Source organism: Coffea arabica, chromosome 6e (genome assembly GCF_036785885.1).
Source record: "Coffea arabica cultivar ET-39 chromosome 6e, Coffea Arabica ET-39 HiFi, whole genome shotgun sequence".
NCBI classification, from domain to species: domain Eukaryota; kingdom Viridiplantae; phylum Streptophyta; class Magnoliopsida; order Gentianales; family Rubiaceae; genus Coffea; species Coffea arabica.
Genome location: NC_092321.1, coordinates 6,101,438 through 6,113,863, shown reverse-complemented (window position 1 = coordinate 6,113,863; position 12,426 = coordinate 6,101,438). Strand labels below are relative to the sequence as shown.

Genomic DNA, 12,426 nt, shown 5'->3' with positions numbered 1-12,426 from the left:
TTCTGTCACTATTCCTTTGGGAAGTTCAGCATATAAGTTTATGGTAGTACTATTCTTTTTGCCTGTTAGCTCGCGCTTAATTTCTTTGGGGATCAAAGCTACGAGGAAATGTCAAGAGCGTAAGGATTGGAAAGGACTTCAACACAGCCTTTGTACTTATCCTAATATTAGGAAAAGTAGACACTATATGCCCTACACGGTCCCCTTGTTTGGGGGCAGTTTCCACTTTCCTATACAAAACGTATCCAGCTTTGCTATTTTGAAATTCGTTGGGCACTTTTAACCGAAGGTCTACTTTGATTTGTATGAGGTAACCCGGCTTTTGACTCCAGCTGAAACCCATGCTTTAGAAGCCTTCATAATATTGCCATTTTAAGGGTTTTCTTATAAGTTGTCAAAAACTGATTCACAGATTACAACTCCTTGTTTTGCCAAGCTATGTGCAGGGTGGGATGTCCGATTTCAGTGCGAGGCATGCCTTCACATTGATCTCAGATTTTAGAGATTCATACCGTTCTTTTATTCTACTTCTGATGAGAAATTCACAGCAAACTTCTGAAGTTCATGAAATTTCCACCGGGATAGAATTTATCTTCCCAAACGTCCTTCTTTAACTCTTCTTTTGTTTCTTGAAATTCCAATAACCAATAAGGGTGTAGAACCTACACCACAACAGTTTTTTTTCTCTAATAGTAGAGGGGTGGGATTTAAGAAGTGACCAAAACCTTTAAATTGTGGGGTCTTAACTTTAAATAAATAAAATGCATCACGTTAAAACAGCAATATGCAATGCAAAAATTGAAGATAAACAAAAATTGTTGCGCTATTGAGGTAAACAAGAAATAATTAAAATAGAATGCTTGTAAAGAAAAAATGATAACATGATAAAATATGGGATGAAAAAATGGAATAGAAAGAGGAACAGAAGATCCTTTACAAATAAAAACCCTACTGCAGTCCTTCTGACCAACAACAGGTAAAAAGAAACAACCGACTTATACTACTATGTTTTGGTATCAGAAAGGTGCAGATAGCATAGGACGCAATTACTTGCACGTTATGAATAAGTATGTCAAAGCAATATCAAATATATATTCTTTCAGTAGGATTTTAACACAAAATTCTGAAAGGTATTTTACCTGAATAATTTATGTTAATACCCAACAGATTTGTTCAAGGAGATACTCAACAGCTATTTGATCTTTGGCGGTTTCATTATATATATATTAATCGAAGTTCCGCCTTGACCTGATGAAATTAATTAAGTATATATATATATGTTATACTAGTAGTGGATCGAGTTTTTCTTAAAAAATAAAAAATAAAAAAAAGGCGCTCTATCGAAACTTCAACGTTGGCCTTACTTATTATAGAATAATCGACAAACCTCTGCAGACAACGATATTAACGTAGTTTATTTTTGACCGCCCGCTATGCCCATTCGTGGGCATATCCATGTTTTAACTACTCTGTGCTAATTAATCTCGTGGGTTTGATATCGCTAATGCTGCTGCTTAAAATAATGCAACTGTTTTCTTTATTGGCGACGGGTCTTACCAAGGCGAGTAAAAAGAATTAATTGCCAAACCCAATTTTCTAAAGTTCAATTATTTCCCAAAAAAAAAAAAACTTATATTAAGGATTCCGTCTTAGCTATAAGTGAAAAAGATCAAAGAATCGTCATGTGTTTAGACTTCCACTTTGGCAAAGTCAGGAATATGTTAGAAACACAATATCAATCCGGAGTATATTTCTAGACTTCATATATATATATGCATGTATTGCTAGACTTCATATGGTAGTGGATCGAGCAAGCAAAACCGAATTTGTATTGAATCCCACAAATAAAAGAAAGATGTAAAAATATTCAAGAAAGTCGATTACTTTTCCTCCCCCTCTCATTCGGTTCTTTCCAACTAGGAGCGTTTTTATATATTACTACATATATATATATATATATACCATCTCTCTAGCAAGTAGCAACGACAATAGAATATTTAAATTTCTTCCTATATAGTACATAAATTTTATTAATTCAGGCACATACTTCATTGCAAGAATATGACCTGCATGCATGCGGAACTTATCTTATCTTTTCTTTAAAAAAAAAAAATGCATGAATTAAAAAGATTTTTTTCAAAAAAAAAAATGGGGAAATGAAATGCCTGAATTACCCATTTGCTTGTGATTTAATCTAATAAGAAAATAGTCTTCTTCATTTCAAGGTTCCTGCCAAATTAGTCGAACCGTCAACTATTCCTACTTCTCTCATGGCGCATACTTTTCAGTTTCCCTATTTTTCTAAGTGAATATATCCTCAATGTTAACATGTCAAATTTGCAGTATGACCACCACTTTCAGTTACTATAATCAAAAAACAAGTGGTGAATTGCTTCCTAAATTAAAAATAACATAATTACGTCAGATGCTCCAACCAATTAGGCATTAGCATGTCCCAAAGTTAAGCTATTGCGGCGGCCAGGACCCGTCCGTCCCTATAAATGCCACCGCGCGCCCTGTCAAACTTACATTTTCACATTTATTCCCACAGCCAAAGAAGAAATGGAACGTCAATATTCGTCAGGCACGGTTCCCTTAAGCTCTTGCGCCAGGGGCTGGGTCGAGCGAATTACCAACATCTTCCGGAAAGAAATTGCAATCAACATCGATCATCTCCCTCCCGTTTCTGTTTTTGAAGTCCCCAAAACACTCACCCTTCAAAAGCCCGAAGCATATACTCCTCAGCTCATAGCCATGGGGCCATACCACCATCTGCGCCCCGAGCTCTATCAGATGGAGAGATACAAGCTCGCCGCCGTCAAAGAAATCTCAACCCCCGAGCAGATTTTCAACTTCCAACATATCGTGATCAACAGGTTGAAGGAGATGGATCCCTCCACCCGGGCTTGCTACAATAAGTTCATGGACTATGATCAAGATACATTGGCGTGGATTGTAGCAATAGACAGTTGTTTCTTTCTCCACGTCTTGCATTCTTATCTTGTGCAGGATGAGGCCACGGACAGGAGATTGTTGGACAACACTATCGTCACGAGAGATATCATGATGCTTGAGAATCAAATCCCACTTATTCTGTTGAAAGAGGTTCGCAAATCCCTTGAAGTCTCTCCGCCTAATGATCAGGATGATATCGAGTTGATCTCAATGTTACTTCAGTTGTGCGAAGCACAATCTCCTGTTAAGTTCTCAATTGATATGACCAACCAAGACCGTTACCGTAGACCTCTTCATTTGTTAGATATGATGTATCGTGTGATTGTAAACAGCCCGGGTTGTGTCGTGTCCGGGTCCTTAGAAAATCGTCCCGTTCAAACTGTACCAGTTTATACAGAATTTAAGAATTCATTAACCTCTTCATCCAGGACCTCCTCGTCCTCCTCGAGCGATAGGGAAGATCCAGACGTGGTTCACAACAATTTGGAAGCAATCTTGGACGTAGTGGAGACCATTGGTACTAAGCGTGCCCAGGACCTTCTTAGGCCTGTTAAGGCTGTCTCGAGCATTCCATGGTCAGCTCTTTCTGGGCTGTTCAGAAAAGGCAACCTAAGTACTGGTGAGCGAAATCCAGAAGACGATGAGATCGCAATTCCATCGGTATCTCGTCTTTGGCATTACGCTGGAGTCCAATGCAAACCCTTTATTGGGAGCATCAATGAGATCAAGTTCGTGGAAGGGGAGGCCACTTTGTACCTTCCTGTGATGAATTTGAACGCGAGCTCAGAAGTGATAATGAGGAATCTGGTGGCTTACGAGGCTGCTATGTGTAAATCAACCCTTGAATTTGCTCGATACGTCAACCTCATGAATGGGATTATAGACACCGCAGAAGACGTGAAGCTGCTGAAGCAAAATGGGATTATCAAGGGTGCTCTCATGGATGATGAAATTGCTGATCAATTCAACGGTATGAAGAGATGTTACGCTGGCTCAGATCAGAAGTCCAACATTGAGGTTGCTATTGACAAAGTTAACGACTTCTACAGCAAGAAACTTTTGGTCATGATGGTTAGACGGTTGAAGAAGGACTTGTATGCTTCATGGAAATGTCTGGCCGTGGTTTCCACTGTGGCGCTGCTGGTCGTGCTTAGCATGCAGACCTTTTGCGAGTTCTATCAATGCAACAAAGTCTGGAACTTCAACAAGGAATCATCATGATCATCCCTATCAGCACCAGCGCGTAAAATGTCTAATATATGTTTTATTTATTTATTCTTTTTTTACCATTATTTTTTGTTCATATCTTTATTAATTTATTGTTTCTCAAGGAAGTGGTATTCATATCTAGAATGCCAAGAAAGGAAAAAAAAATGGTCAAGCGAAAGATATACTTGTATACTGATTCTGTGTTGTTTAATTGTATTTTATCACTCCATTGAACCAGAATACGACTTTTAGACCACCTGGAATTAGGTGTTGCTATTCTTTTTTTTTTTTTTCGGACCAAACGGATGCACTACACACCCGCTTGAATTTTTTGAAGCAAAATCACATTTTAAACCAAGTCTTAAAGGCTTGATAGTGGCCACCAGCCCAAAGGCTGATGGTTTAATTAGGTGTTGCTATTCTAGTATCAGTACAATGTTAAGCAAAGCCTAGCATGATACACCACTGAAATCTGGAAATTTATGTATTTGTTACTTTGTAATTATCAATCAGATTATGCTTCTCAAGATTGTCATCTGTCTTAGTGTTTCAACCAACTGTTGAACGTGATCAATGTTTCCTTTTACTTTGTGGTCAGGTCTCCAATTTGCACAACATGAAGTAAAGAAAAAAATTATTTGTCTCACTTTTGAAAAGAATAATAAATGTACAATTACGAATACAATATGCATATAAACACCCTCAGGTACTTGAGAGGAGAAAGACAACATAGCTTTAACAGCGGAGTTGTATGTTAATGGTAAAGAACAAAAAAGGTAAAAAAAAAAAATCTTCAGATCGGGGGTTCTTGTCTGGTGTATCTGAGTTGTAGTAAAGGACGAAAAGGGGGGGACGGGGGAATCTACAGAACAAGGTTCTTATCTTTTTCATTTTTTTTTATTGCAACGATAACAGTTGTAGAGCAAGATTCTTATCTGGTGTATCTAAGTTGTATAAAATGGAAAATGAAGATGGTCCTGTAAATCAGTTTCATCACAGTAAAATTTGATGCATAGTGCAGAATATATGACTTACGGGGCATTTCATAAAGTTGAAATCTAAAATTTGAAAATTGAAAATTTTAATACAACACTCTGAATTTGATGAATCCATAAAGTCAAATCTGTTTGATAATCTGCTGGATTTAAGCACCGAATTGAAATATTGTCTTTTATGTATATTATGAAATTTAATACCAATATAGCTTATTAAACTTTGGATGAAAATAATTTTTAATTATTACTTGACAATGTTGATAAAATGAAACTATTACAAAAACTAAGGCCATGCTTGGATTGCTTGTTTCCGTCGGAAAATATTGTTGTTTTTCGTGATCACATTTCTCTATCACCTTTTTCCCTCACATATATCAAATCGCTACAGTAATTTTTCCATGAAAAATGATGAAAAATTCAATCCAAACACAACCTAAATTTTTGTGTGTGTATGAGAGAGTATAAATTTTATGTATGAAAATGTGTGTTTTTGAAAAGGAAAGATGTTTGTGTTGTACAATAAACATATAACGTTAGAAAAGGTTTGTTGGTGATGAAAACGTATGCATTTGTGTGTATGTGTGTGAGGGAGAGTATGCTGGATCGACTTCCAGTTCCAGGCCCCAAAAAGTGAGGTTCGGTGGAAAGATAAATTACTTGCAGTAAATTGTTTGGATTGTGTTTTATTTGGAATATTTTTACTGTATCACTTTTTGTGATATGATGTGTGTGAGATAAAAAGGTAATTGGGAAGATAAAAAGGTGTATTGGAAATTGTAATGATGATGTAAGCAGATAAAATTGGGGAAATAAAACACAATCCAAACAAACCTAAGAGATGAAGCTCCAGAGTCCAGATTGCTAATTGTTCTGGCGCGATTACTGCTACGAATCATAAAAAATTAACCAAGATGCATGGGAGATCATCCTAATTAGTGGTAGTCACCCATTCAACTAAAATGTTCTACTACTTTAATAATTGTTCCATCCCTAACTAATTTTGACTTGCTATTGTTTCACGTTCTCAAATCTGAATCCGATGCATTAAAAAAAGAGACAGATATATATTTTGTCCGATTGCAGTGGGAAGAATGCAGCACTTAACAATATTAGAGCATTTTTCTAATGAGTTTTCGTTATTGGCTACTTGCTAATACACATAATTTATACTGCTTACTAAACTTACCATATAATACACCTGCTCGCATTTATCGCAGACTTTCTGAAATTAATAGTAGCACTTTTGCCAAATATTTAAAACGTGATGCCTTCTTAACAAATTTTCACTGTGCATCCATTAGGCGTCTTCGAATCCTCTGTTCCCAAAGTAGTCTCTGTCCCCTTTATCCCTTATTTGTATAGTTGCCACGTGTCTCTAGCCTTTTGTTAACTCAAACTCAAATAAAATTACAAGTTTATTCAAAATCAATTAAAACAGATATCTGAAAACTTTTTTTATTTTTTTTTAACAAAAAAGAGTCTTGCTGATCATACATGATCCATTGATTTGTTTTAATTGATCTAGTGATCATACATGATCATACATAAGTTATCTGTTTTAATTGATTTTGGGTAAACTTGTAATTTTATTTAAGTTTGGATTAACAAAAGGCTAGAGACACGTGACAGTTATATAAATAAGGGACAGAGGGGACAGAGGATTCGAAGCCCCATTAGGCAAGGCCATATTTAAAGGGCAAGATAAGGTGTATATCAAGATTTGAACTAATCTAAAAGGGTTTTTTTTTTTTAAATTGCGGTTAGTGGCCATTGGTATCAGACCTCAATCGAGATAAAAATCCCTGATAATAAAATACTATACGAGCAACTAGATAGCAACAGTCAAATTCTCCCACTCAAATCAAACGGTGTTGTGAAACTCACGAAACTTAGTAAACCAATTAAATTAATTATCCCAGACTTTCGTTATCGATTGCATTGTTCTAGTTGGTGATTAGGCATAAGTTTTATCAATTCAAGAAAACGTGATATAATTTTGTCTTTCAAGGATGAAATAAAATATTCTTGGAACACACTGGGAGGACGACACCTTTGCAATTGCTATTGCTATTGCTATAAATCAAACGCATCACGAACCCAAACCACCAAGTCAGTCACTCTCTCTCGGAATAGTAAAAACCTCGATAGCTTCCAGATTCAAAAGGCCTGATCATCATGTCATCCGATACAGTTTTCTCTTCAAGCCTGAGCGAGCAAAGATGGGTGAACCAAATTAGTACAATCTTCCCAAAAAAAAGCACATTCTTGAAATGGATACCCCTGCTTGCGTTTTCCGCGTGCCCAAAGGTTGAAGTGAGACAAGGCCAGAAGCTTATGCCCCTCAGGTGGCCGGGCTAGGGCCATACCAGCACTTTAGCCCTCAACTCTACCTCATGGAGAGGGAAAAAGTTGCTGCAATTCAAAAAGTGTTGAAACCTGAAGAGTTCCAAACTCTCGAAGCCCTCGTAGTTGATAAATTGAAGGTAGTTGATCGCGAGACTTTAGCGTGGGTCCTGGCCATTGATGGCATTTACTTGCTTTCTACCTTGAATACTTATCCTCAAAAAATAACGGATTTGGTTGATTTTGTAGATTCAAGAAAACGAAGATTGGCACAAGACCTGCTCATGCTGGAATATCAAATTCCAGCAATTTTGCTCAAGGAGATAAGAATGGTAGAGGTGGCAAAATGGGCGGGATGGGCGGGATTTGCTTGGGTTTGATATGGAACCGAGTCATATGGGTTCGGACCCAACCTTACCCATATGTGTTTTGGGACGAACTTGGACGGAATCACTTTGGAATGAGTTTAGATTGATCCCGCCCAATACCCAAATCTATTTTCTGTATATTTTTTTTCCTTTAATTCATTTTTTATTTTTTATATAATTTTAATATTTTTGATTTATTAAATTTCTTTTAGTTTTATTAAATAAACATGCAAGTGCTTTATACTCAGGATTTTCACAAAAAATTGGATTAACAAATAAAGGAAAAGATAGATATACAGACATATTCCAACATATATCAAGATGGCCAAGGTATTTAGGGTGTTGAAAATTTATCCTCATCATTATCCAAGGATGATAGGTCTAAACTAACTGAAATGCTGGAAATTCTTATGAATAATGACTAGGAAGACTACTAGATTATATTCGCTGGTATGATTATAAAAATTGTTTAAGATAATTTTTGAATCTAAGACTCTGTTTGGATTGGCTCTGTTTGGAATCTAAGACTCTGTTTGGTATGATTATAAATATTTTCAAATACAATGTTACAGTAATATACAATAACTCAAAAACATCCTATCCATATTAGTATATCAAATATTTCAAAAAAATTTTATAGTAAAAATTTTTCATATACACTACTACAATAAAATATTTCAAAAATAACCTCCAAAAATAGTTAATCCAAACGGAGCCCTTGCTATTTGAGCCCAATGGGTATCCAAGTATTTTCCAAAATTTTCCATCAATTAATGGGTATAATTGAGATTTGTCCCATTTTAAATCTAATATAAAATTCCAATACCCATCCTGCCGAAAGTCCCATGGGCATAGGTAACCTATTGGGACTTGGGACAAATTGCCACCTCTAAAGAAAGGCTTTACGTTGTTTACTTGATTCTGGCCCCATTAAACCAATTAAACCAATGCCAGTACGAAAGAATCTCTGAGTCTCCGATCGCTCTGAGATTCATGACACTTTCTTTTTCTGCTGGGCGCACTTCCCCCTCAAAATTTCTCAGCAAAAGATCCATCGTCGTCATATGCCAGCTGGCGTCCATCTCCTGGCTCATTTGTACTATCTTATTGTCAACAATCGGGGAATTCAGGACGATGATTATTTACGTACAGGTGATCGTTATTTCAGCATTCCGGTCAATGAAGTGGAAGGTGAGGCTTCAACCGCACTGGGGATTGTAGACACAGCAGCCAGCGTGTTCGATATGGGAGGTCTGGAGAAGGATATTTCTTTCTTGAAAAGCTTCCCTTGGTAGGGGCTTTTAGAGCTGTTCAAAAATAAGATCGGGTAGATTGACAAGAGTGAGTGTTCAGTAGAGGAAATTGATATCCCATCTGCTTCTCAGCTTAAAACATTTGCTAAGATAGATTTCAAGCGCACAGGTGGGGGCATCAGGGACGTTGGTTATGATGAAGACGAGAACACATTTATCTCCCTGAGATCACTTTGAACACTGATTCAGAGATCATACCGCGCAATTTGGTGGCTTACGAGGCTGCAGTTGCTCCACCGGGTTCCAATAGAACCCTTGAACTCGCGGAATATGTGGATTTGATATGCGGAATAGTAGACACTCCCAAGGATGTGGATTTGCTAAAGAAAGAGGGCATTATTCAAGGCAGCCTGAGTGATGAAGAAATTGCTAATCTTTTTAATGGGATCAGGAGATCAACAGGCAAGTCCCCGGAGAACAAGTCTTCCGTAGAGGTAGCCGTGGACAAGGTAAACGAGAAATTTAACAGCACCAGAAAATTGAAAACCTACAGGTTTTTGAAGAAACATGTGTATCGTTCCTGGAAGTGTCTCACTTTCCTTTCGACCGTAGTGCTGCTATCGCTGCTCGCAGTGCAGTCATTTTGCCAGGTCTATGGTTGCAGTGGACGTTGGTTTGCCAAAGCCGGGTGATTTCAATTCGAGTGCCACAATCCCCTTAGATGATGCCGGTATTCCCATATATGCCATGTTGATGTAGATTTACATGAGCTGATGTACCATGTCTTTTGTTGGGCTATAAACCCTATTTCATGCTGGTATACTAAATCAAGTCTAAAAACTAGAAGTTTCTAAATGGTTATTTAGCAGTGTTTTAATCAAGTCAAGTTTTTAATAGTTTTATTGTAGAAATCAGGATGTTATTAGCAAATTTCTTGTAGTTATAAGGAGGAGTCTTATTATTGTATCAGTTTAGGCGACTGAAATTTGAGAGTCTGCTGTTATGTGTGATTAATAATATATTGTTGATATTTATTCCTTGTTCTTCCATACATACTTGTATGTGTGTAAATTGTCTCATCATACACATTAATTTTATCAAATATATATTCTATAAGTTTTTGGTTAATTTTTTAGGCCTACATTTCATAGCTTAAGTTTCAAAACCAAATTCCCTTTGTTGGTTCCAATGCACTATTACAATTGCTATATACATCGTGCGACGTGAGATGACTGCATATTGCATACATTAGCTAGGAGTTTGTGCTTTACAACTGTGATTAATCTTTTTTATATACCAGCGAATATAAATACATGTTGCATTATTGACATTAATCCTTAATACTAACATTTCCGCAATTCCACTTTACTTCAAACGAAGCCACATTAGATTAAAGCGTATATTCTGAAAGATAGGAGAGTTACGTACGTGTTGGAGTGCTAAACCACATTCATTTAAAAGTTTATTTCTATACAAGAATACAACATCTATTCATACATTATAAAAAAAAAAAAAAAAAGTACTATTATACTAAGCAAATCTCCTGTAATTATGCTACAAATATGCTAAACAGATATCCTATAATTATGCTAAGCAAATCGTGATTAGACAGATTTCTATGCTAAACACCTATAATCATGCTAACGAAGTAGTTTATTCATTCCTCTGAAGCAGAATTGTTAAGTGCTAACGACGGAGTTCATCTGGTCATTTTGGAGAGTCCAAATTCATTTGATAGAGCTTAAAGAGCCAGCTAGGAGCCCAAAGATTAGTTTCTTTCCTTAAAGGGCCTCTGCCCCTCCACTGCACCAAACAAAGAATTCCACCAAGTCATTCGTGACGGACACAACTCTGCTTTTTCAGTCCCTGGTTAGGCACGTGAAAATTTGACCTCCAAGGCTCTTCCGGAAGCCCGATGACCAACTCTTGAGCCCAATGTTTTAAAACAAAACGTCTCATTCTTTAAGCAGGCCCATTGGGCCATGAGAAATCAGTAGTTTTCACGCGTACTACGGTTTTCGTTTCTTTTTCTCAAAGTGGATTCACCATGCCTGTGATGGAATTTTTTTATTCTTTTCGAAAGCTAAAGGTTAAATTGGATTATTCTGCAGAAACAAGATTGAAAATGGTGAGTACCTTAGGCCTAGTTTGGATGGAGGGATTTGAAAAGAAAGAAGGAAAAAGGAAGTTAAACGCACATCTTTCCTTTGTTTGTAAATCTTTTTTCTCTCACCTTAAACGGAAAGAAAGGGAGAACAATGAAGAGATGAACAAGTACAAAAACCCTTATCTCCAATTATGGATATAAACGGCAAAAAAGTGGAAGCAAAACTTCCAAACTTGTTTAAACGCCACAGTTGTCTATAAAGTACCAATGAATGAGTTACCGATATCACAATTATCTTTTTTCTTTCTTAAACTCCCAAACAAGTTAAAACTCTCTTCTCCTCTCTCTCTCTTTTTTCTTTCCTCCCATAGCTTAGACATTCTCTCCCTTTCTTTTCCCTTCACAACCCCAAACTCGGCCTTGGAATCAAAAGTGTTACCCTTCTAAGTTCTAAGCTTCCAAATTTTATTGACTAGAGAAACTTTTTAACATGTACATTATCTTCCCCATGTAAAACAAGAAACCAGAAAAAAAAAAAGCCCAGCGGAGAAACGGAAGGAGCAGCAAGTTTGGACACGGCCATACGGGTTGGGTGCCTTAGTAAAAGCTACAGTTGATATTTGTTTACCCTAAATAAATTGTGTGTATCAGTAGGGTTTCCACTCTTTCCGCATTTGACTGGTCAAGAATATACGCAGGTAGAAATAACCAAAATGGTCAAAGTCAAAAAAGGCCTCGGCAAGAGAAGGAGACGAAGATTATGTTACTACTTACTCGCATACAAGTAATAAAACAGAATCGTGACAATCCCATATGAATACGTCTAAGTTAGATATTTACAGGCAATTTACCATGAGAAGGTAAAAATGAAAGTTCCTGTTCATTGATCATCTACAAGCAAAAGACTCAAATGCTTGCACTCGACTGCAACAAAATTTTGAGGCATCTTTGGGCCAGTATCCAAAGCAATACTATTGAATGCTCTTCTCAATATAGTGAAATTTCCATCAAGTTTGGGAGACAAACATTTATACGTCCTTCATTAATAGTTTTATGGGGAATTGCTATGCACTTTAATTCAGGGTTTCCCTTCCAAAAGGCTTTACCACTTCCGTGACATGCGATGATTATTATTATTATTTTTTTGGGAGGAACATGCGATGTTTTACCCATGCTGATGACTTGATGGTAGAACA

At 36.8% G+C, this 12,426-nt stretch overlaps 1 protein-coding gene across 1 annotated transcript; it reads left to right on the top strand.

The window, feature by feature from the left end:
• Positions 1-2,562: 2,562 nt before the first annotated feature.
• On the top strand, positions 2,563-4,176 carry LOC113695757 (putative UPF0481 protein At3g02645). Its single transcript, XM_027214903.1, has one exon. The coding sequence runs from the start codon at positions 2,563-2,565 to the stop codon at positions 4,174-4,176; it is 1,614 nt and encodes a 537-aa protein (XP_027070704.1).
• Positions 4,177-12,426: the final 8,250 nt, after the last annotated feature.